We start from the raw sequence: 27,058 nt of genomic DNA on the forward strand, positions 1-27,058 counted from the left end.
TGATACCTTGGATCTGGCTTCCTGCCTACTTCTCTTAGAAATCCATTCTATTCTTTCTTAATCTGGTTTGGATCCTTGGGTCCCAAATATAGCTGCTCACTGGGAAAGTGCTCTTGCCTGGCTCTACTTTTTCCCTACAGAATCTCTGGACTTGAATTTCCTTTCCCAATCACACACTGTATATTACCTTCTTTAAGAGAAGGGGGATTTGCTACAAGATATTGCAGGAGTGGTGACTTTTCACGTTTAGCATTTGTATATTAAGTTATGAAGAAGGAGAGTTAAACAGAAAAATTCAATTCAAAAGATAATAAATGGGGAAAACCCACAAGTGTTTCTCTGTTTTTCTGTAAATTTGTTAGTTGAAAGCTGAACGTCATTTGTTGTTTTGGGGTTTTCCTAATAATGGGTCTTAAAATATGATGTTACTTCTGTGTATAAGGAATTCTCATGCATTTACAGTATGCCATTTTACAGCCTCCAATTTTGTTCCATTTAATCTTCCCTTAAAGGTCCTTTTGGACTTTTTTTTTTTTTGACTCTTTTATACTGCCCTGATGTTATGGAAATGACAATGTGTTGTGTGGTTTCCTGCTCCTTCATGGCCCTCACAGCTGTGAGCACTTACCTTTAAATAGAAATTTCAGCCTCGACATCCTCTAGCCCTGGAAACAATAATACCTTTAATAAGGAGAATTTCAAGAAGAAAGCAATCTTATCCAGTACAGAATGGCTTTTGGCTTTGGAATGTGAGTTGGCAGAAAGAACAGTCCTTAAAGTAGCTCCGTGGTCACTAATCCTCATATAGGGTTCTGGATATAGCACTAACGGACCTTGTTGAATGGAGAGAAAGGACATGAGGAGGGTGTGCAGTGGCCACTCTGCTCATAGGCCCAGATACCTCCCCTCCCGGGTACAGCTTTGACACATCCCCCTCAGTAAGAGTTTCCTAGAGTGGCTATACTAGAATACCACAAACTTGGGTGGCTTACATCAACAGAAACTTATTCTGTTGAATAAGATTAACTGTCCTGGAGGCCAAAAGTCTGCAATCAAGGTGTTGACAGGGCTCTAGGAGAGGATGTTTCTTTGCTTCTTCTTGGTTTCTGGTGGGCTGTTGGCAAGCCTTGGTGTTCCTTGACGTGTGGACACATCATTCTGGTCCCTGCCGTTTTCTCCCTATGGCCTTCCCTCCTCTTCCATGCCTTCACCTTGCCTTCTTACAAGGAGACTTATAAGGAGTCATTGGACTTAGAGCCCAACTTACTCCAGTGTGAGCTCATCCTAACTGATTATATCTGCAAAGAACTATTTCCAAATAGAATCCCATCCTGAGGTTCTGGATGGGACATGAATTTTGGGGGGACACAATTCAATCCAGTACAGCTTCTATAAGCAAAATGACCTTACAGTGAAATTAACTTGTATTATGGACTAGAAGATTTTTCATTTTAAGTCTCTCAGGGCACAACTTCATTTTGAATTTCATAAAGTCCTAATCTGTGGATTGTCCTCTAAACAGATCCACTCTATTTCTTGAGAGAGATTAGGACACACATTTTCAGGGTCTGGATTAGTTCCTGCCTTTTAACGTAATTAGTAGCTAGTAACTAAGCAAGTAACAAGCTTGCTTTGATAAGGACATGTGGACAGAAGATTGTAAACAGGTTTGCTTCCTCTCCCCAAGAGATGTTTCTAGTGCATCATGTGGTAGAAAGAGAAGATGGGGGAGGCAAAAAAGAAGAAACAAAAATCTTGGTGTAAATTGGCTAAAGCGAGGACACACACATCCACACTCACACCCACACACCCACTATGAGCACTGTACATTTCTGCAATAAGGGAAGCAATTGCCTTAAAAAGAGAGAAGGAGAGGATTGCTCAAATTTCAGACCAGATTTGCTTAAGAATATACATGCTGCTGGGGCACCTGGGTAGTGCAGTCAGTTAAGCATCTGACTCTTGATCTCAGCTCAGGTCATTGATGGTGCAGAGCCTGCTTGGGATTCTGTCTCTCCTTCTCTCTGTCCCTCCCCTGCTTGTGCACATTCACTCTCTCTCTGTGTCTCAAAATAAATAAATAAACTTAAAAAAAAGAATAAGCATGCTGATGTGCAAAAATTTTAGAAAATATAAAAATTCAGAGGAAAACCTGCACAAACTGAGTCCTCCCCAGAGAAAGTCACTCTAAATATTATATATAGATATTGTAGTGTATATGTAAATATTTATGTAAATATATGTATAAATACATATGTAAGTGTGTAAATAGTATACACACACACATATATATCCTATCTAATCCTGCTTGTCTAGTTGTCTGTCTATCTATCTATCTATCTATCTAATCTATCCACCCAACCATCCATCAGTCCATCTACCCACTCATCCATCCATCCATCCATCCATCCATCCATCCATCCATCCATCCTCTATCTATCTGCCTGACATCTACCATCTACCTCCCTATCTTTGGCAGTCAGGACCCCTCAGGTCTCCGACTGCAGGGAATGAAACTGAGCAACCAGCCACTGTATCTTGATTCCCACCACTGCCCTTAGCCAAGGACCTGGTGTGGCGTGTGGCAGGGCACTGAGGCAGACCTAATCTTGGGAGGTGCAGGATTTCTCTGATGGGTGTTCTTAGCCCTGAAGACTCCCACCGGGCTTGATAAACTCTCTCAGAAATACAGCTGGACATTCCCATCCAGTGTCCCAGGGTCACTCTGAACAGTGGTCTGAGGCTCCTCATTTCTCCAAGCTCCCTCCCCATCTTCTCTTACAGGAGTTTCCCCTATAAATCTTTCATGCATCTAATGCCCTTTGAATGTCTGGGACATGGCTGACCTGGACAATATCTAGCGATCTGTTTGTGTAACAACCATATTTTTACAAAAAACAGTTATAACATTGGTCTCCATTTAAGCAAAGTAAAGCCCGGTTCCAAGAACAATCTTGGCTGAGTGAAAGAAAATTGGGACTTAAATTCTTAAAATGAATGCAAAAGAAGCTTAGTGGTTGTATCCCAACTCAGTGGGTTTATTTAGTCCAATTTTACCTTCCGTTTGACCTTGGAGCAACCCACGTGCAGGTCCTAGAAGCTCTGCATGCTGCACTTGGGAGATGGGCTCACGTCCCACGAAGGGGAGCCAAGATGAGAAGGCAGACAATCCGCAAGGCCCCAAAGAGGCAGGTTTGAATGAGTGTTAGTGGGACTTGGGAGTTGATTTGACTCTCAAATCCAGAGGAAACACGGGGGATATGATTAAGACTCGAAGATTTGCATGTTGTTGCCACAAACAAAACTCCTCTGCAGAGCTCTCCAGGTTATAAGTAGCTACCATGTCTGTTGCAAGGGCCCGGGAAAGTCAGTTGGACCAGCCCTGTCTCTGGATACCAGGATGCCAGCCAGAAAGATGCCACGGTAGTTTCAGAAGCTAAAGTAGTACATATAATTTACGAAGACTACATTTACAGACACGATCCATATGACTACATGAAAAACAATTCTTATCTTTCAAATTACACGGCTCTGGATGTCATTACAGTTGTAAAAGATTTTCTTTGGACTCATTTCAGTCATAATCGTGCGTGTATTTTTCACATATTGGAGAGGAAGTTTCAGCCAATGCTAAATCTCGAACATGCCCGTGGCCTTCATGGAAACAAGATTAGATTTACCCTCTTCACTCAGGGTGGAGATGCAATATTGTGATATAACAGGAATAGAAATATATTTATATATACAGTTTTTGTCCCCAATACCTGGCACAGACTTCCTAAAAAATCTTGCCATTTTCTGAGTGAGCTGAACATCCTTTGTTATTCATAGTGGACCATTTTCAACCACACCTGAGTTTATGCTAATGAAGTAACTCTTGCCTGGGTCCGATAGGTTCTGGAGGTGGCCTAGTTGCCAGAAGAAACAGCCAAGTGTTTGAAAGCTGTACCTTTCATCTCTACCCCATGACCTACAGGGAGAGGAGAGGGGCTGGTGATGAAGTTCAATAACCAATGGCCAATGATCGAATCAATCATGCCTATGTAACGGAGCCTCCAGGAAAACCCTAAACAGCCAGGGTCACAAAACATCCAGGTTGGTACTGGGAGGGTGGCATGCCTGGGGAGGACATGGCAACTCTGCACCCCTCCCCCCATGCTTTGTGCCTCTCTTCCTCTCCTTCTCTGCCTCTCTATGACTCTCCCTGACTTACAGCCTTTATAATTAACTGGTAACCAAAAGTAAACTGTTTTCCTGAGTTCTGTGAGCTATTCTAGAAAATTACCAAACCTGAGGGGAGGGTTGCGGGAACCCCCAATTTTACAGCCAGTCAATCAGAAGGATGGGTGGCGCAGACTTGTAATTGATGTCTATAATGGGGACAGACATCAATTAGGGGGCTGTTATATGGGACTGAGCCCTTAATCTGTAGGGTCTGTGTTAATTCAGAATTAGTGTCAGAATTGAATTAAATTGTAGAAAACCAGGTTGGTGTCTGGAGACTTGGAGAATTGGCTAGAATAGGGAAATGCACCCATACATTTGGTGTCAGAAATGATGTTGTAAAATGAAACAGTTCAGAAATGGTGGCTCAGGAAATAGTCCTTTTGTGTTACCTTTAAGGAGTTCACCAACCCTCCCAAGGCCATAATTATGACAACCCTTTAACAAATATCACTTCAAAAATTTGCAAAACCCTTTCAACATACAAAATAATGGCTAAAGGCACGAGCCCACCAACCAAGGCTTAGCAGAGATGGAGAACTATTAACAAATGTGCTAATGTTTTTTCTCTTTGTCAAATTTAATGAGGAATAATCTGTGTATGGTAAGTTTCATCTAAAATGAATGAATCCTGCACTACATATGCCTATAAAATCACCACTGCAGTGAAGACATGGGAGCAATTCCACGAACCCAGAGAAGTTCTTTATTACTCTTTTAAAGGCCATCCCTCCTTCTATCCCTGACCCGAAACCACTGATATATTATTGCCATTATAGATTAATTTGTATTTTATATAAATTGAAAAATAAAGTATGGTCTCTTGTGTGACTGGCTTCTTTAACTCAGTAAAATATTTTGGGGAGTTACCCATGTTACAGGTTTCGGGGGCTCATTCCTTCTTAGTACTGAAAAGTATTCCATTATATGGTTACAATACATTTTGTTTGTCCATTCACCTGTTGAAGGAAATTTGTTCCCCCCTTCTACCACCACTAGTTCCTACTATTGGAATATATATTGCTGCTATGAACATTTACATACAAGTCTTTTGTGTTGACTTATGTTTTCATTTCTCTTGGATACATACCTAGGAATGGAATGACTAGGTAGTGTGGTCCATGCCAGTTACAATTTTAAGAAACTACTTAGTCCACACAGCCTGCTATAACAGAATATCATAACCCGGGTGGCTTATAAACAATAGAAATTTGTTTCTCACAGTTCTGGAGAAACTGAAGAGTCCAAGATCAAGGCCCTGGTATCTTGCAAGAGCCCGTTTCCTAGTTCTTACACAGTTTTTTCCCCTCTGTGTCCTCACATGGCAGAAAGGGCAAGTTAGCTCTCTGCTGTCTCTCTCTTTTTTTTTTTAATAAATTTTTTTTAATGTTTTTTATTTCTAGGAGAGAGAGAGAGAGAGAGAGAGAGAGAGACAGCGTGAGCAGGGGAGGGTCAGAGAGAGAGGGAGTCACAGACTGAAACAGGCTCCAGGCTCTGAGCTGGCAGTCAGCACAGAGACCGACGCGGGGCCCGAACCCACAAACTGCGAGATCATGACCTAAGCGAAAGTCGGACGCTTAACCGACTGAGCCACCCAGGCGCCCCAGCTCTCTGTTGTCTCTTGTTTAAAGGGCATTAACCCCATTCATGAGGACTCCACACTCATGACCTTATCAGTTTCCAAAGGTCCCACTTCCTAAAACTATCAAATGGAGAATTCTATTTCAACATAGGAGTGTGGTGGGGGGAATGAACATTCGGTCTAGAGCAACTGCCAAATTCTCTTTCAAAGTCATTGGATCATTTACCATTCCCACCAGAAATGTATGAGATTTCCAGTTTTCCCATATGCTTGTCAACACTCGATACTGTCAGTCTTTATAATTCTAGACGCTCTAAGGGATGTGTAGTAGCATTTCATTGTGATTTTAATTTGCATTTTCCTGGTTATGAAAGATGTTGAACAAATTTTCATGTACTTACTGACCACTTATAGTTCATATTTTATGATATATTTTTTTCAAATCTTTTACCATTTTCAAGTCATTTATATTCTTATTATTGAGTTATAAAATTTTCTATCCTGGATGTAAGTCTTTTCTGAGATATGTGCATAGTGAACACTGTCTTCTATTCTGTGGCTTACTTTTTTGTTTACTGAACTGTGTATTTTGCATAGCAATTTTTTTTTTGAGAAAATCCAATTTATGACCTTTTCTCTTCTGTTACTTCTGGTTTTTCTATGTCTACTCCAAGATTATGAAGATTTTTTTTCTTCCAGGACATTTATAATTTCAACTTTTACATTTAGTTTATGATACAATTTGTGCTAATTTTTGAATTCAGTTTGAGATACAGGGTACTTTTCATATTTTTCCACATGGATGCCCATAGTATCAGCACAATGTCTTTCCTTTTCACTGGTTCCTTTGCCAAAAGTCAGTTGACCATATATGTTCAGGTCTATTTCTGGACTCTCTATTTTCCTCAATGATGTCATATCTATCGTTTGCTCAATATTGTGATTTTATTGCTTTATTATTATTGTGGCATTATAGTAAATCTTCAAATAAGTTTTTTGTCTTTATTCTTTTTTAAAGATTGCTTTGTGCATTTACTATCATTTGAACTTTCAGTCAGATTTTAAAAGCAGCTTATCAATTTCTACAAAAAAATTCTGGGATTTTGATTGGGATTTTGTTGAATTTACAGGTTAATTAAGAGAAAGCTGTCCTCCCTAACAATATTGAATATTCCATTAACCAATATGATATTATTTAGGTTTTCTAAATCATGTCAACAATGTTCTATAATATTCAGTGAAAATTTCTTGTCTTGCACATCTTTGTTGAATTTGCTTTTAAGAATTTTCATTTTGACAGTACTCATAAGTGGGATTTTGAAATTTCCTTTTGCTACTAGCATTTAAAGTCATTTGCCACTACTATACTAAAGTGCTTTGACTTTTGTACATTAGTGCTATGTCCTATGACTTTGCTAAATTTACCTATTAGTTCTAGTAGTTGCTTTCATTTTGAAGATTTTCTACATAAGCCAGCATGTCTTCCACAAATAGAGGAATAGTAGTATTCCACAAGTACTACTTCCTTGGTGATTTGTCTTAATGCTTTTTATTTGTTGCCTAAGTGTTGAGAGTGACTACCCTTAAGTATGATGTTGGCTCTGGTTTTTCATAAGAATTCTTTGTCAGATTGAAGAAGTTACTTACCCTTTCTATCTTGCTAGGAGTTTCTTATCATAAATGGGTATTGAAATTTTGTTCAGTGGTTTTCTGCATCTAATGATAGAATCACTAATCCTGTCTACAGTGTGGATTACATTGGTAGACTTTTTTCCAATATTAAAATTGCATTTCTCATCTGGTGTATTTTGTTGTCTGGATTTATTATTCTTGTTAATATACTGCTGAATTTGATTTGCTAATGTTTTCCTTAAGTATTTTTGAACTATATTCATGATGGATATTGGTGTGCAGTTTTCTTTCTCTGCATTATCTTTGCCTGGTTTTGGTATTAGGGTACAGGTGGTCTCACAATGTGAGTTAGGAAGTGATCACTCCTTGTGATATCTATTTTAGCTGATATTAATATAACCACACCAACATTCTTCTGCTTACTATTCATGTGGCACATCTTTCATTCATCTACTTTCAACTTCTTTGCATCTTTATAATTATGTTGTGTTTCTTATAAATAGAATATATTTGAATCTTGCTTTATAATGAATTCTGGTAATCTTGTTTTTTAACTGGTGCATTGGTCCATTAATATTTAATGTAATTATTGTGATGAGAGGAAAAACTCTCTAAAAGCCTGTTATACAAAGGAGGCCATGTTAGAGTTCTTTCTAATTCATGTAAACATGACTGTGCATAAACTTTGCTCAAACCAAAAGGCTGATTTATGGCTGGCCATACCTGCACTGTATACTTGCTTTGTGAATGAGTAGCCTAAAGGAAAATCATCTTGTCTTGAGATATCAGTCAATGCTCTTACTCCCTGCATTCCTTTATGATAAAATGTGTAATTCCCACTTTCATGTTAATCTGTAATCTTTTGAGCTTTTACAAGATGTAAAAAAGTACATAACCCTGCCAAAACGGTTCATTATCCAGAATACTTTCTTCCCTGTGAAGAGCGTGCTTCCTGAGCAGCTGTCCTAACTTGGGCTCAAATAAAATTCTCTTTCTTTTAGAGATTCTAAAAGATTCATTCATTTTGCATCCACTATTGTTATGCTTATATTTAAATCAACCACTTTATTACTTATTTTCTCCTTTCTTCCTGTGTTTCCCCTTTCCTGCATTCATTTTGATTATTTGAATATTTTCTAGAATTCTATTTTAGTTTTCTTATTGTCCATACCTCTTTGCATTATGTTTACTGGTACACTACAATATAAATTTTTCACATTTTTACAGGATGCTTTGCGTTAACATTATACCACTTCACATAAAATACAGAAATCTTATACCATGTAAGTCTATTAAATGTCCTGACTTCTAACCATCCTTGAAAAAGAAAGTGAGAAAGCTATTTGTTTCCACAATAAATCTCCGGATTCCTCTGATGCTGATAGCTGAGGCCTTAATGACCAGTTATTGCATATTTTGTGGCTATGAACCATCCTGGACAAGAGAGCCATATTCCCCACCATGCTTATGGCTCCTTGTAAGGGTAACTTCTACCACATTGCATCTGAGGAAGGGGTAGCTTCATGAGACTTTCAGCATGGGACTCCCCATTCAATGTGTCTTTGCCTGGCCAAGTTTTGAGTCTGAATGAGTTGGGGGAAGAAGTGATTTATATCATTTATGAGATGGGGCACTTGCTTGTCGAGATGAGATTCCATAAATCTTTTTACCCTCTGGTGCAGTGACCGGCAATGCTCAATATGGTGCCTGCTCCATAAGCCCAGGGTCCTGAGTAACCATGATGCACAGAGCCTTCTGCCCGCCAGTGAGAGAGAAGTAGCATAAACCGGAAATACCTCTGTTGTTTTAGGCCAACAGAGGTTTAGAAGGATGCTTAGTACCACAGAATAACCTGGCCCTTCCTGACTACCAGAGAAGATCTATGAACTCTTGCTTCTGTTAAAATGAAACACAAATGGAAACCAGACTTGAAAATTCCCCAAGCAGACAAAACCAGTCAGTCGTACAAGCAACACTTAATTTAGCTTATTTTATAAGACAAGCCCGGCTAGCCCGACCTGAGCCCTGTTTTGTCTATGCCTCTGAAAATCATTAGCAAAATTTACATAATTCCCTAAAATTGATATGAAGTAACCACTAATCAATTTCCTTTCATTTAAGAAAATTCTAATACTGTAACCAATCACTATAAAGAACAGTCTCAGCCTTTACTCTATATAAGCTGCTTTCTAACAATATACTTATGATCTTCATTCCATGGTTTGGTTTGAGTGCTCCTGGTTTGCGAACTGTCTTTTTGGGTCTATGCACAATATGATTTTACTAATTATTACTTCAGTGATTCATTGGTTTGACTTCTGATTTTTCCCTCAACTTTTCATGCTTCTGAAATCCTTGAAATCAACTTGGGGTTTTTTTGGCTTTTATGAGACCTGGTTGCAAAGCAACCAAATTTATATGTTGAAGTCTTAACTTCCATACTGCAGAATGTGACTAGATAGGAGATAGGGTCTGTAATGAGCTAATTAGGTTAAAATGAGATCTTAAGGGTGGGGTTCTAATCCAGTAGGACTGCTGTCCTTATAAGGAGAGGAAGGGACACCAAGAGGGTGCACAGAGGAAAGACCACCGAAGACAGCAATATGGCGGCCAGCTGCTAGACAGGAGGAGAGGTCTCACCACAAACTAGCCCTGCTGCACCTTGACCCCGGACTTCTCCAGAACTGTAAGGAAATACATTTCTGTTGTTTAAGTCTCCCAGTTAGTGCTATTTGTTATGGCAGCCCTACTGGACGAATATGGGATCCATGTCTTCCTGATTGCGTTGTGTGTCTTTTTAATTCATCCTCATTATTTGAGCTTACTGCAAACTCAGTTTCTTAAAAACAAAAAGCCTTACTAATCACTGACTTTATACACATGTAAAAAGCACAGAACGTTCAGAACTGCAACGCAGTACAGTAAAAATGATCCTTACTATAGGTCATCTACTGGAAAGCTGGGGAGAATATCATAAGGAAATGTTTCCATCGACCTTACAGGAAATTAAATAACAAATCCAGTGAATTTTCTATTTTGTTTGAAGGGCCACAGGCACATTAAACTCTATCATAGAGCATTTCCTTGACAACCACTTGCTCTGACTGGCAAAGGAAATCAACTAAGAAAACCAGCAATTACCTAGCAGGCACTGCATAATGATATAAAAGACAGAAAGGAGGAAGCTTTAACCTCACTCCTAAAGAAAAGAAATAGAGAATCTGCAACCCAGGCCAGGAGATTTAACATGAGATTTACCAATTAATTGTCCCTGAATATTTGTTGCTTAGAACCTCAGAGAACAGAGACCCGGAAGATGACCTGAACAGACATTAGAAAATTTAATAAAGAGAAGTACAAGTGGCAGGATTTTATTGATTTAGGGTACAGCAAAGAAGCTTCTTTAAGAAACTCATCTTCCATTAAAAAGGCTTGAAAATCATAAAAGAGAGGACTACCTGATTCCAAAGCTACAATTACCATTACCACCTACCTGCTCATGGCTTCCAAGAGTGCACCACTGTTAGATCCTTGCTTCAAGTTCAAGACTCCTATTTCGAAAACTATTAAAAAATTATTTTCAGGGGCGCCTGGGTGGCTTAGTTGGTTAAGCGTCCGACTTTCGCTTAGGTCATGATCTCGCGGTTCGTGGGTTCGAGCCCGGCGTCGGGCTCTGTGCTGACAGCCAGCTCAGAGCCTGGAGCCTGTTTCAGTCTGTCACTCCCTCTCTCTGACCCTCCCCTGCTCACGCTATCTCTCTCTCTCTCTCCTAGAAATAAATAAAAAATAAAATAAAATAAAATAAATAAATAAAATAAAAAAAATTATTTTCAATGGTTTCTATGTATCTCAAATTCAGAAGCTCAAAACCAAGTTAACAGTAATTACTCAGGCCCCAGCAATACCTGCTCCTCACCCATAATACCATCGAAGGAAAGCCCCAGCCTGTCACCCCTGAGTCTATGTCATCTTGGTCCCTCTCACCCTCCCATCAACTTACAGCAAATGCCCACAGGACTTTCTTTCACCAAGATGGCAGGAAAAGTCATTGAAAGGCTATTTAACCTCAAAACTTTTTTTGACTATAAAAGCAAACATCAACCTGGCCCAGTAGACGTAAATTCACTGAAGACTAGCTTGGAGAAACTGAACTTTTCAGAAACTGAAAAATGGTTGCTCAATAATATTTTTTTATGAATGAATGAATGATGAATAAATGAATGATTCAGATTTAGGGGAACTCTGGGTCAATCAAATAAGACTGAACTTATATCTTTAAAGTAAAGGAGCTGGATGTTTCTTTTTAATCTATTTATTCTCAGGCTCTTAGTCTCCTACCCGCTAAGGACCAAAGCTGATCCTGGATGGTTAAGAGGTAAAATCTGGATAACCTTCGCCCAGAGCCAGAATTCCTGACCTCCTCTCTCCAGCCCATTGCCTGGATATAACGTTACAGAGGAGGCCTGTACAACAGGTTCTACTGGATCCTGTTCACTTTACATAATCATTGAGGAAGCTATAGGGAAACTATTTGTCTGCCAACTCATGGGGCTTTTCACATGATACTAGGCATATTTTTTCCATACCACAGCCCAACACACCCAACTCGCCCTTGAGAATGCATGCCTGCTGTTGAGGAGGCTGGGATCTATTGAAACCCACGGAACTAGGAAACCCTCTTGGCTCTTTGTAATTCTAAGCTTTTCTCCCAAGTCAGTGATTTCTATTAATGTATTATGTAATCGCCTAAGACATCTCTGTGGCTTGAAAGGACAATAAGAAAATACAGAAGGAGAGGCAGGTCCGTGGTTGTAGGGTAAGAAGAATAACTTACACAAAGAAATAAGGCCAATGTTGACAGCTTGTGGCTCTTCAAAGGCAAGGACAATGCTCATGTGCTTCTGCGTTCCTGGCACTTAGCACAGTTGGTGTGCAGTGCGTGGTTGTTTGAAAGAACTGCTTCCACACGCTTTTCTGTGATCATTCTGATTGTTCTCTAAAGACTTAAAGAGAGTTTGCTCCTCCCCCTAAGTGGTTCTTTTCCAAATCCATTTCCACAGCTTCTCAACCCAGCTCCTGACAAACGAAAGACAACTTGATAACCAGTGAGGCTTTGTTCTTTTGTTCTTGCACTTGTGAACTGCAGGGATTTCTAACCACCCATAAGTGGCACCCGGCGTCGGCTGGTTGAAAATCGATTTATACAATTCAAACATCAATCGTTGTTTCTTCAACCCAAAGAAAAGGAACTAAACAAGTGTTCATGCATCAGATTTGAGGAACTCCAATGAAATAATGGCTGAAGTGTCCCTCTCTGACCTTGTCCTGCTTAAGCTACTGAATTAACACATGGGTCCAGGGAATAGATTTTTCTTACATTTATTTTTGAGAGAGACAGAGACAGCATGAGTGAGTGCAGAGAGAGAAGGAAAGAGAGAGAATCCCAACCAGGCTCTGCACTGCCAGCACAGAGCCTGATGTGGCGCTCAAACTCACGAAACCATGAGATGATGACCTGAGCCAAAACCAGGAGTTGGACACTTAACCCGGGTACCTTCAGGGAACAGATCTTTCAGGCTTCCAGTTAACAGGAGTCTACAGCTTAGACCCTGGTCAGACATGGGGGAGGTAGAGGTATTATCATCCATTGGGGGAAATTTAGGAGTCAGATTTGCCTCTTTCAGGTTGGTGAATCTCTGACCTCTGCAACATCTTGTTTGCATTGGAGTATCCTCTGCCCTTCTTTTTTCCCTGCTCTTTCCATCTCTCCATCCTGGTCAAACATTATCCCCAGCTCTCTGTGTGGTTGCATCACATAATCACACGTGCACGCATGTGCACCCTGAAAGGCCCCCAGAGCCAGCATCATGTTTCATTGCCAATGGCAGCCGTGGGCTAACCTGCAAATGTTTTATTGGGAGCACACATCTGAGGGAAAGTGCCTGAGTCCTGGGCCGGGTGAGTGGCAGACACCTGCCTTCCCCCTAAGGTAGATTAGAAGTAGTTCTGGGAGAGGTGCCTCCTAGCTCAGGTGCACTTGGTGAGCTACTGTGGGGAGTGAAGTTCACTCCTCTGGCAACTAGAGCCGACCAGCCCAGTTTGTCTGGTATTTAGGGCTTATCCCCATTTCTACGCCAACAGATGCTGAACAGGTTGCCTTTCTTGTGTGGAACATACTCTTAAATACAGGAAGGGCAACAGGACATTTACGCATCACCCACTAAGTGCCAGACATCTGTGTGTATTTTTTTCACTTCCTCCTCAAAACCACTCTCTGAGGTCAGATTAATCATCCCATTTTACACATGGGAAAATGGAGGCACAGATGGATTGAGTCACTTGCTCAAAATTGTATAACTTGTAAGGCTCATCTCCTCCTCATGCACTGAGCTCCCTACCTTCTTGGCCAGAGGAAACTGTCTACTTGTATCTGGAGCCTCTCACCTCCTATCCTGGGAATCTGAATAAAATGAAAGGAAATGAGGACCTCAAAAGAGGATAAGAAAAAGTTGCCTATCACCCTCCTGCCCCTCCCCGAAGAGTCTGTTCAAGTTTGTGTGCAGCAGTTCTCTGGGGAAAGCGAGACTACAAAGTCAGCCCAATGGACTGCACAATGTGGCATCACTGAGGATGTGAAGAGAGTTCTGTGGCTCAGAGCCCTCATGTACATGGACTTCTATTAATAACACCCGACTCGGACACCAATTTCAATGTGTGTGATTTATCCAACACTCAGCGATTAACTCAACTGGAGATAGTATAAGATCCCATAGGTTAAGGACTCAGTCCGCAGGAATGTCCTCCCCACCCTCACTTCAGATGCCAACTGCAAGTCCTGGCAGTCACCTCTGCCTCCCACCAATAGGCTATAGATCAGAGGTTCCAATGCTCTCTCCTCAGATTCTATAATTTGCTAGAGTGGCTCAGAACATTTTACTGACTAGATTACCAGTTTGTTATAGAAGGATATAACTCAGGAATAGCCAGATGGAAGAGATGAATAGGGTGAGATACGGGGACAGAATATGAAGCGTCCACGCTCTCTCCAGATGAACCACTATCCTTGAATCCAGAAAATTCTCCGAACCCAGTCCTTTTGGTGTTTTGTTTCATTTTAAAATTTTTAAAATTTATTTTGAGAGATACAGAGAGAGAGAGAGAGAGACCAAGCACACACAGGTGAACACACATGGGGGAGGGGCAGAGAAAAAGAATCCCAAGCAGGCTCCATGCTCAGTGCAAGCCTGACATGGGACTTAATCTTACGACCATGCGATCATGACCTGAGCCAAAATCAAGAGTCTGATGCTCAACCTACTGGGCCACCCAGGTGCCCCAGCCCTTTTGGTTTTCCATGGAGGCTTCATCACACAGGCATTCTTGATTGAATCATTAGCCATTGGGGATTGAACTCAATTTCCAGCCCCTCTCTGCTCCCTGGAGGTCTGGGGTGGGGAATGAAAGTTTCAACTCTCTAATCACATGGTTGGCTCCCCCAGCAACCAGCCCCTAACATTAGATGACCTAGGAGCTTTCCAAAATTAACTGTTTAACACAAAAAGAGACACCTTATTGCAAGTGTCATCACTGGAAATTCCAAGAGTTTTATGAGCTCTGTGCTCTGAGTGGGGATGAAGTCCAAATATATATTTATCATAAATCACAATATCATAAGCACCAAACATTCCATATTCTGTGCCAGACACCATTTTAATGCTTAGGTGTATCAACTCACTTGAATTCCCACACAACCTAATCTCCACTTTACAGAAAGGAAACCGAGGCCCAGAGGAGTTAAGTAATTCACCGAAAGTCACACCGAATGCAAGCTGCACAGCCAGCAATTGCACTAAGGGATATGGCTTTGCTGTTCATGCTCTTGGCCACACTTCAGTGCCTCTTGAAGGACATTATTGGAGCGAGAACCCCTTTAATGGAGGAAAGTCATAAACAAGAGAGAATCATGAAGGAAAATTCACCCCCACATGAATGTTTTCTCCCAGATCCAATGCAGTTTCCTCTTAACAGCTGCTCACTACTGTCCTAGTTTGGTTTAAACTTGCCATCTTGTCCTCACAACCAGCAAAGCCAATGGCTGTCCCTCTTCCATAGAGTGATTGCCCTCAGGGTCAAAGGCCCACCGTTCATCTTCTCATGCCCACTGCCCAGACAGCCCCAGCATGGACAGGTGCTCCCTGAAGGTGTGGGCCTGGATATAGTAGCTGTCTGTCTCTTCCTGCTATGACTTTGGTGCTGAGATTCAACTGGAGATACTAGTTATCATTTTAAAGCTATTTGGGTTTTGGCTCTGCTCCCTTTGCCTATCATGAAGGGTATGCTCTGGCGAAATATTCCGCAAGAGGGAGAAATACATGGGGCAAGAGACATGGAGAATCAGATTCACTGGTATTTCGACAGTTCTGGAACAGCTCTCTTTAGTAAGAAAGCAATTCTTTAGTGGATAAAGATCTGTAGGGTTGTCATATGTAACCCACAAATCACAGATCGCTTTCCAGATGACTCAGACTTTCTGCTGAAAGAGCATGCTTGTGACTGCTGCCCTCAGGAAGGCCCCTTCACTCAATGAAAGGGTGAGTTCGAGGCCCTTAGCTCAAAATACAAATGGACTGCATTAAATGCCAGTTGCTTTCAAACTGCTTTCTAAATCTGGCCCTGGGACTTCTCCGGTTTCACGTGGGGGCACAGAAGGGCCCCAGCACACACTTAATACTCACTGTGCTGTGGGTGACCACAGAGTGACCCAGGAGTGATGTGTAGGCAAGCCCTCTGGGGCTACACAACAGCAGCTTCGCCCCCTGGAGGTCACAGCAGTGCCCTCAGCAGACACTGTGGCCGGTTGAAAATTATAATTTTATTTTGAAATGATCATCTTAAAAAAAAGGTCCAAGTGGAAAAACTTAAACTTTGGGAAAATCAAACAACTATCGTGAGCCAAGAAACCTCAACCAGAAACCGAGCTGTGATTGGCTCTAGATATAAATTCTAGAGAAATTTCAGAGTGAAGTTAGATTCTCAAGATCAGGGCAACCCCAAAGGCGATATGGAGTCCAATGTTAGAAATCGGGTGTCCTGTGAAAATGACAAGAGGTGGTATCTGGAAAGTCATTTGTGGAGGAAAGTTTGAAGAATTACCTCGGAATGGACTGTCAAGGGGTGGCTTTGATATTATCACAGATAAGCACTCTCAGTAGCTCAGCCAGTGATGGGGGGCACAGTAAGCAAGTAATAGCAAATAACTTAGATTTAAATGAAATCAGATTCTCTTTGGGAGATGAAATGTGAAATGAACACATCGTGGTTCAGAGGGGCCACCTAGTAGTGGAATAGGGCCACGTGCTCCATTATAACAAAACCAGAGGTGTGAAAATATCTAAAGACTGAATGGATGGGGAAAAGGGATCTCAGAGCTGAATATAGCCCAGTCTGAGGAGAGAACCACCCTGTTCTAAACGTCTTATTGTTTTAGGTCAAGATACATCAGCTGTCCTCAACCTAAAAGGGAGAAACCATTAGTTCTCAAATATTGGCAATCATCTGAGGTGTCTGTTAAAGTCCAGATTCCCAGGCTCCATTCCCAGAGAGTCGGGGGTGGGGTTGGACATCGGAGTGTTCATCAGTCCACCAAGGTGACTCTGAGACACATGGCAGGAGGTCAGTCCCATGGGCAGTCCCAGTCTCCCCTCCCAGCTTCAGACAACTTGGCTTCCTTGGGGACTTGTCCAGAAGGAAAGACTGGGTAGCCCTGATGAGTCTAGCATCTTGCTGAACAAATTAATTGACTTCTGACTTCATGTGTTTTTTTTCTCCTTCATTTGGTGAATCCGTCCTAGATATCTTGGGTTGCTTTTTAGAAGCCTTTCAGTCCCTGCACTGTCTGTTTTTGCATGAAGCCCTCACAATAAAATATTGTGTGGCAGATGAATTAAATAACTAATCAGGAAAGGGAAAAAAACATAATATTTGCATGATTTCTGGTTGGACATAATCTCTGAAAGCAAGATATATGAAACCCAGAGTCAATAAAAGAATACATTAGGTTCAAGCTCTTAAAGATTTAAAACTTTTTATAGGATAAAAGATACCATAATCTGGGGCACCTGGGTGGCTCAGTCGGTTAAGTGTTCGACGTTGGCTCAGGTCATGATCTCATGGTTTGTGGGTTCGAGCCCCACATCTGGCTCTGTGCTGACAGCTAGCTCAGAGCCTGGAGCCTGCTTCACTTTTTGTATCTCACTCTCTCTCTGACCCTCCCCTGCTCATGCTGTCTTTCCCTCAGAAATAAATAAAACATTTTTTAAAATTTTAAAAAAAGATACCATAATCTAAGAAAAAAATTTTTTTAAGTTTATTTATTTTGAGAAAAAGAGAGAGAATGAATGGAGGAGAGGCAGAGAAAGGGGGGACAGAGGTTTTGAAGCTGGCTCCCAACTGACAGCAGATAGCCCAATGCGGGGCTTGAACCCACACACTGTGATATCATGACCTGGGCTGAAGTTGAATGCTTAACCCACTGAGCCACCCAGGCACCCCTAAAAACATTTAAGTGACACAATGAGAGAAATTTTTGATTTGTATGTAATACTTGAAAGTTTAAAACTTAGATAATTCAATGAATTTCTACAAATCATTTAAAAATTAAAAAAACAGCACAGAAAAATGGACAAGATATGATACTTGCATACAATAATTAGGACATACTTATAAAAAATTCATTGTTTATAAGAAATTTCAGTTTACCTGAGTGTCCTGCATTTTTTTTAAAGTCTGGCCACCCTAAGAGCATATGAACTTCCAGTTTACAGAATGAGAAACACTAATGATCCAAGATCATTGCAAAGATGCTTACTATCATCATACAAATTAAAACAAACATGATTAACCCTTTTGTGCTCATTCAATTAGAAAACATTAAGAAGAAATATCTCTCGTGGACATTGATAGAAGAAAACATGCATTTAATATACTGTCTATGGAAATGTAAGACCACTAAGAGTTTCTAGAAAATTCTAGCAGCTATGGTATAAGAACCAAAATTAAGGTCCAGTATTATGTACTACCTTGACATTTGGTAAAACGAGGAGCGTCTGAATGGCATAACTCCAAGTTCTCCTCCCTAGTCTGATGGCTCGCTGACCAAAAAGCTTTTCTATCAATGGGACCAGGCACTATACCTGCTCATTCCTGAGTATCAGGTGTCAGTCTCCTGACAGCCTATGGAATGATTTGAAACAAGTCAATCACATCATCCTATGGGAACCAGGACACACCTCTCTTCTTGTTACCATAAACCGTTACTCCCATACCCCTGATTGTTCTCTCTGTTCCCAAGTGCAGCACCCACGTGGCCTTGCGTGGTGTGCAATGTCCTCCTCTGGGCTGTGAGTATATGTATCTAACTGTTGTCATCTGTTTATTGTTGGGTGTCAATCCTTATCCCTGGGGAAGAATCCTTTCCTCACCAACCAGATGAGCAGCATCTTTTAAAATTTACAGTTACCCACTTTTTAACCCAGAAATTTCACTTCCAGGAATGTATCCTATAAAAATACTCATACAGAAACAAGAATAGTCATCGCAGTGTGGTATTTTTCAAAAGTGAAAAATTGGTAGCAACCTGAATACCCACATCAGGAAATGGTTAAATAAATTATCATTGGTGTAATCTGTGAAATACTACATAACAAATGACATAGAATGAAATCCAAGATTTGTTATATTTAAGGAATACATATAACCTTTCCCAGTTTATGCAAAATAATACACAGCTACACACACACACACACACACACACACACACACACACACAATAAAGACACGGGCCCAGTGCCTGGGTGGCTTAGTTAGTTAAGCATGTGACTCTTGATTTCAGCTCAGGTCATTATCTCACCATTCATGAGATTGAGCCTGGCATTGGGCTCTGCGCTGGCAGCATGGAACCTCCTTGGGATTCTCTCTCTCCTTCTCTCCCTGCCCCTCCCCCCCACCCTGCATTGTGTGTGCTTTTTCTCTCAAAATGAAAAGTAAACATTAAAAAAAAAAAAAAAAGACAGGGAAGGAAAATGCCAGACTGATCAAAGGGGTTGCTTAGAGGGTGAGGAGAGGGGCAAGTGGAAGCTTTTGTGGTTTTATGCTGTGTAATTTTGTACTGTTTGAAACTTCTACAATATAAATGCATTCCAGTATCATATATGTGGTGTGATATAAGGTTAAAGATAAGAAAAGTAGGGGCACCTGGGTGGCTCAATCAGTTGAGCTTCCAACTCTTGATATCCACTCAGGACATGTGGGGATTGAGCCCCAGATTAGTGTTGAAGCCTGTTTAAGATTCTTTCTTGCCCTCCACTCCTCTCCCCACTCATGCTCTATCCCTAAAATAAGTTTTTAAAAAAGATAAGAAAAGCAAATCAAACTATATATAAAAGCTTCACAGTCTAACAACTGGTGAAGGTTTGAGGTAATATAATAAAACTGAGCAATGGGAATGACGTGCCTGAATATTCCAGCACCGAAAACATCGTCTGGGCCTCAGTGCCCTGTGTTGACAGCCTGTCAAGTTTTTCTCAGCTTCTCCCCAGAAAGAGTCCTTAGCAAAAATGCCTCATTCGCATATTTGGTAGGAGTCATGCCATCAAGGCTGATACGCCAGCTAACGTCATTTCTTCTGCAAAGCCTTTTCGACTCCCTTCCTACCTCATCTTTTCTTTAAATTCATTACTGCATGCAACATGTTAAACACAAAACAAACAAAAAGCATATAAAGGGAATGAGGCTGAGGTCCAGTGAATGAGAGAAAAGAAAAATGGTGAAGTACCGTTTATCCTAGTGAGAAAACCAAAATTGCCTTTGACAACAGTTACTACTAACTGAAAACCTGATTTTAACTAAAAAAATGACCTGTCTTCTCCCTTTTCTCTGTTTAAAGAAGCTATTTGGCTACTGGATGACAAGCAATGTTAGTGAGCAATTATGTATTCGAGGCAGATCCTAAGAGAAGTTACCAGAACTTGGCTACACTCCATTGACCAAAGCCTGTCCCTGTCCTGCCCTGACCCAGTCCTGCTCAGCTTTCTCCATTTGCCCCGAGGATGGACTGCTGTCTACAGCTCCACCTGACTCCTCCTCTCCCTGGGGACATGCTTTGACAGCTCACCACGCTAATGCCATCGTTGAGAAGGGCCTCTCCAAAGATCATCATGTATAGCGGCTCGTTCACACGCGCCTCCTCGAACACAGCCAGCACGGCCACAGGGTCGACAGCCGAGATCAGGCTTCCAAACAGCAGGTTCTGAAGCAGGTTGACATCGCTGAGGCCAAAGGCTTTGATCTGGCAGATGAGGTAGAGGGAGAGGCCAATGCCAAAAGCGTTGATCAGGGCTCCCAAGCCTGCCCACCACAAGATGGACCCAATGTTCTCGAAGAAGGGCCGGGTGGGCATGAAGTAACCACCCTCCAGGACAATGGGAGGGAGGAGATACAGGAAGTAGATGCTTGAATCCATGACAGGAGGAGATTTATGGTCGGTGCCAAAGATGATGGCGCCCACCAGAGCCCCAACGATGATGAGGAGGCAGCTTTCTGGCATGAGGCCTGGCAGTCTGTGGTAAAGATGGAAGCCTAGGGAAGAGCAGAGAACCATATTTAGATGTTTGCAAATAAAGTGGCTCTGGCCACTAAGATACCAGGAGACTGGTATACAAGATGCCTTCTAAAACCAAGCAGTGGGGACCTTGGGTAGGCAGGTGCGCATCCCTGAGCCTCAGAACCCCATACATAGCAGGGACCGGAAGTGCTGTGGGGGCTTTAAACAAATCCAGTACTTAAATGCCAGTCCTGAGCAGGTCCCCGCTCGGTCCTCAGCCAGCCGTCCCCTCCCTCACTCTTCCCTGATTCCCCACCTTACAGGAGCTGGGAGGGCAGTGGGGGAAGAGGAGGGAAGAGGGTAGAGTTCCTTTGCGTTCCTGTAAAACCCACCTTTGAGGCTCAAGCAGTCAATCCCAGTTACCTAAACACCAGCTTCTTCCAAGCCTCCCATTACCAAACCAAGAAACAAAACTTCAGTCCTTTATTTTATTTTCCTTGTTTAACCAATGACACTGCCATCCAGTCAGTCACTCAAGTAGGAAATCAAGTCACAGTCCCTGAAGTCCTGTCACCTTTGCTGCTCCTAGAACCGGTTCCCTCTTTCATCAGCTGTGTCTCTCAGCTCTGCCCCTAAACCAGCTCCACCTCCCCGTTTGTACAGCCACTGCCTTTCTTTGAAGTCTCCCCATTTCCCATCCTGACTCCTGCTTTAGCTTCCTGATCTCCTCTCACCCTCAATTCCCCAGTCCAGTGCACCTCCTGCTTCCTGATGACTTTTCCAAACCACGTGTATCTGATCAACTCAGTTTCCATCTAAGTCTCTGAAGGTACATAAAGCAACTCACAGACTTTAAACTGAGGGTATTTGTGAAGCATCCTTGGACCAAGACCAACCCACTGGAAAGCACTGTGTTTAAGGTGGAGAACCAAACATGTTTGTTACAATTCCAGCTGTTAGAATTTTGTTAATAAGACATTAATAAATATGAAGACAAAAAAGAGGCAATGTATATGTACACAGTGAAGTATACATTGATAATTTCCACAAATATAAGAAGAGATCAGAGCACAGCAGGCCCCTCTGGGCTTCTCTCCAGGTCAATACCCCTCCCAAACAACACTATCATAATATATGGATTCTACATCACAGCCAACTACACACCTTTTCCCTGTGGTTCCCCTTTGTAGTTTTCATTTACCATTAGTGCTGCCTGAGTTGTCTTTTCTTCAACCTATTTAGGTCCGTCTCAATCTTCAGAATTAAACCTTTCCCAACCACTTCCCGAGGAACTCATATGTCTTCCTCTGAATCACTGTATTATTTTTATCAGTATCTGTCTAACAACAATGTTCTCTATCTTTTTTGTGTGCATGACTCATCTCCCCTACTAACCTCCAGACTCTTCCAAATCATACAGAATGACATACATCTCTATATCTTCCCAAGGTGCTTAGCAAGATGTTTTGCCCACGACAGCTGGTCTATTTGCTGAAAGAATCTATAAGTGTGTAAAGGAATGATTGATCAGGTTAAATGTTCACCAGAGAAGCTTTTATATGGGAAGGTGAGGTTAAACAGGCTGTTGGGGTATGACAAGGACTTACATAATTGGACAACAGAATGGAAGAGATTTTAAGAGGCAAGAATTCCAACAGAAAAAGAAAAGAGACAGAAATGGCCCAAATAGGTCTGACAGTTATCAAGGAGATCCACCTGGCTGGAACAAATTATGAATTAGGATGAATATTGGAAGAAGAGTTGGAAGATGATTTTGAGCCATTTAAGAGGGGGTCTTGAGTTTAAGGCTAAAGAGTGTAGATTTCTCCCATAGGCAACAGAAAACCATTGAATGTCTCCTTAGGAATTTTAAGTCCAGCCATCCAAAGAGCATGTGGGTTTCCTTGATCACAGTTTTGAACTTCATTTATTATCAACAGGTAGGTTATTATTATAGAATATAATTACTATCAAGGGACAATCCAAAACCACAAGCCTACCCACTGTCTTCAAGCCAGTGGCTTGAAGTAGGCTTTCAGGCCTTCTTCCAGAGTTTGAGAGTCCTGCTCTCTCCATTTCCTAATGACAGCTTTCTCTTCCTCCCTCCCACCTTCCTCATCCTCCCTCTCCTCTCTTTCCCTCCTCTTTCCTCTTTCATCTATTCTTCTTCTTCTCTTTCTTCTTCTTCTTCTTCTCCTTCTCCTTCTCCTTCTCCTTCTCCTTCTCCTTCTTCTTCTTCTTCTTCTTCTTCTTCTTCTTCGTCTCCTTCGTCTCCTTCATCTCCTTCGTCTTCATCTTCATCTTCGTCTTTTTCCTCTTCTTCTTCTCCAGTTAGTGCTTATTTTAACTACACTGAACTTTTTAATATGTAAAAGAAGTGGAAGAGCCTATAGTGTGATTTTCTGAGTCCCTGTGTCTTCCCAGTTTGGTCTTGCTTCTAAGAATTGAGTTTCCTGAAATGGATCCAATGTGCAACTGCCTTAAGCTACACCTATGCACTGGTAGCAGGAAGCGGTGCCATGCACTGTAAAGTAGGGCATTGTAGAGAGAAACATCATGTGCATTTCACACTCCTCCCCTTTTATGATGGATAATAGAGTCAGTCACTTTGAGAGAGTTTACAGCTCCAGTGCCCGAAATTTAAATGGCCACAAATAACAAAGTCCTGCCTGAAAGTCAAAGATGGCCCTACAATTCCATTCTTCCCAATGACTCAAGTAACACCCTTCTATAATGTTCCAAGAAGTAGATCTAAAATAAAATACAAAGAAAAAAGTCCAAGATGACTCCGTATTATCTTTGTTATAGAAGATTGTTTTATAACATAGTTGTATGCTTTATTTATTTATTTTTTTAATTTTTTTTTTTTTTTGAGACAGAGCATAAGCAGAGGAGGGGCAGAGAGAAAGAGGGAGACACAGAATCTGAAATGGGCTCCAGGCTCTGAGCTGCCAGCACAGAACCCGATGCGGTGCTTGAACCCACGAACTGTGAGATCATGACCCGAGCTGAAGTCAGACGTTTAACTGACTGAGCCACCCAGGTGCCCCCATAGTTGTATGTTTTAAAAAGGACTGGGGGAGAGTTGTGATATTCTTCTGTCAGAGTGCCTACCAGGCAGTGCTAAATTCATCTGTTTTCCTCATTCAACTAGTCCCTTGAGGCCAGGAACCACCTCATTTCCACATATGGTATGGGCATTTAATAAATGTGACTTGATAGAATGACTGAGGGAAAGAATGAATGATAAATACAATGATTATTAATTATATTTTGATTCAAGTTTTGTAATATAGAATCTAAAAAAAGTCTATATAGATTCCTTGCATGTTAAAATTCTATGTCATATTTTTTTTTTGCCCCAGACAAATGAGACATCATATATAAATCCAAGTCCAGTACTTGACACATAAGAAATAATAATCAATATATGTGGCCTTCTTTTCTTGTACAACATAGAAATAGTCTGAATCCCTAAGACCAACCAAATTTGACATTGAACTTGAATAAGCATGATCCAACTGACAACCTACCGAAGTTATTTTTTTTTCTAAAGTATATTGCATTCCATCAACATGAAAATCAAGATCATTTAATCCAGTAGTCCTATGAACAATAATGTCTTACCATCCTCTGAACTTCTAGACATAGTGAGTATGGGCACATGAAGTATCCTAAAAAACAGTCTACAATTTATGACAACATAAACCTCAGATCAAATATATCCGTTCTACATTGCCCTGTTTACTGATAGAGAATGTAAGCCTCTTTGCCATTAGAAAATCCTTATTTGCACCTAAAGAGGTCTTAGAAATAATCTCAAAGCTGGACACATGGAGACCTAGAAAGTCAAGGTGACTAGCTAGTCAGTGGCAGCTTTCATTCCTTGATTCCCAGACCAACTTCACCCATTACTGTGAAGAGGAAGTGAGTTGGGGGTGGGAGTGGGGGCAGAATCTATAGCATTGTTCTCAAAGGAAAACTCAAGATCCGCATACGATCACTTTGAATGATCTCAGTGCCCATGTGGTTGCATGAAAGGTGCTAGAACCCTAGCTCTGAACTGAGAATGTTACCCTGTTAGAAAGCCATTTTTACTTGAGCACTTTTTAGAAATAACATGAACCCTTTGTGTAAGTTAATGATTTGACAAATCATACAAGAGTTCTTAACACTAACAATTTCCATTTACTCTTCAGACTTTAGTAGCTCATAATGAAAAGCAGAGGTGAAGGAGCATCTAGTGAATACACCAGTAGCCCTGTCATCCTCAGGGAGGAAGTTAGATGAATAGATGGAACCCAGAGTCCTGATCCCAGGGAGTTAACTGCCTGATCCATTGGCTCAACCTATATTTCATACCCATGCTAGAGGAAAATGATAAATAAGCATCACAGTGTTTCATGGATTCTATTCCAATAGGACCACTTATCTACCCATATAACAAAGCTCATAACTGAGGCAAAGGAGATGTTAGGCTTAATAAGTGAGATAACTGTATCAGTTTTCCACTATGGAATAAGCCGGTATTAAGGAGGCAAGGGGGTGGAGTTAAAGATTAAAAGGTCACAGAGCAGTAAAACAGCACTTTGGCTTTTGACACAAATAACCCTGATTAGAATTTAGTTCATGATTTTGAATTCCCTGTATTTCACAAAGGAAACCAGAGGTGCCCCACTAGCTCCATTTGGCTCATATCTTACTGACATATCATCTCCTATGCCCACATATCCCACCACTGAGTGTGGTTGTCTTGTTCCTTGCTTTCTGTCAATCTGCAAGGAGCACATGTCACTTTTAAAGAATAAACAATGGGATTCATTGATGAAGCCCACAGTTACATGGCCAAGAATGAAGGAAGAATATTTTACAGAAGAATCATTATGTGCTCCTAAAATTTCTAATGGGCATCATTCCGAGACGTATGTGCTTTACTCTATTTTTTTAATGCACAGAACTTGAGATTTTTATGTGCCAAATAATGTCACATGGCTGTCACCTTGAAACAAGAAGAAATCAAAACAACTCGGAACCCAGAAGTCTGCTCAAATTTCAAAGCAGAATCCTGAAGTATTAAATGGCTTTACACAAAGCAGTTATGACTTCTCCTTGACTCAAAGGAACAGATTTTTTTGGTGCAATAGCAATAACAGCTAAAACCCACGTAGTTCACCATCTGCACGGCATTTTCACATACATTATCTCATGTGTAGAACAACTCTCACAACCAGGTGTTTGGAGACTTACCTATTTTTGCAAGGGATGCTAGAAGTATCCAGAGGGTGACCTCATAAGGAATTTGCACATAGTCATAATCCAGTGCAAAAACAGATATCTTCTCATCTGGCTCTGAGCTGGCAGCAGCAAATCGAACATTAGTTTCATGCTGGGCAGTGGAATTTGTGGATTCGTTCAAGTCAGAAGATGCTTCAGAACACTCGAGGGCCACCAGCAATAGCAGCCACTTCCAAGGACTGAAAGGCACAAACATCGGAAAACCCATGCTGTGGGCTTCTCCAACCCTGTATGTCATGGTGTGCCACACATCTGAAGGGAGGAGGGTTTCTAGAGAGCAGAGGCATCCACCTGGGTCAAGGATAATATACGTACAGTCCGTGAGTCATTCCAAGAAGAGTCCGAGAATGGTATTGACTTCTGAGTCCCTTAAAGGATGTGTGTTCAGATAACTCAGCTTCTGGCTCAAACGCGTCAGTCATTCAGTAGACTCCTTAAAGCCCAGATCACCTGTGTGACCTTCATCCGATCATGATCTGAAGAGCAGCTTAGGAAGGGGAAAAATAAGACTTCATTCAAAACTGTTTCTTCACGTCACTGCACACTGGCTTCATCTTGTGAGTGAAAATTAAGAAAGACACCAGGGTGTCCATTCCAGGTATCACTGGAGTCCTTTGGCTAAGAAAGGTGTTCTTCCTTCTCCACCGGATCCCAGTAAGGAGCTACCTGTCCGCCCTGCACCTGCTCCTGCTCTCCTCCCCCAGCTCTCTCTCTTGTTTTGAATA

At 41.4% G+C, this 27,058-nt stretch overlaps 1 protein-coding gene across 1 annotated transcript in view; it reads right to left on the reverse strand.

Moving 5' to 3' along the window:
- The window catches only part of SLC9A4 (solute carrier family 9 member A4), a 62,239-nt gene extending 35,698 nt beyond the window's left edge, over window positions 1-26,541 (reverse strand). The window contains exons 1-2 of the mRNA XM_077749270.1: window positions 26,286-26,541; window positions 20,610-21,073 (exon numbers count right to left, since the gene is read on the reverse strand). Of these exons, the coding sequence (XP_077605396.1) occupies window positions 20,610-21,073; window positions 26,286-26,541 (720 nt within the window). The remainder of the gene's footprint in view (window positions 1-20,609; window positions 21,074-26,285) is intronic.
- Window positions 26,542-27,058: the final 517 nt, after the last annotated feature.

Source organism: Crocuta crocuta, unplaced genomic scaffold, assembly GCF_008692635.1.
Source record: "Crocuta crocuta isolate KB4526 unplaced genomic scaffold, BGI_CrCroc_1.0 scaffold118, whole genome shotgun sequence".
Lineage (NCBI taxonomy): Eukaryota > Metazoa > Chordata > Mammalia > Carnivora > Hyaenidae > Crocuta > Crocuta crocuta.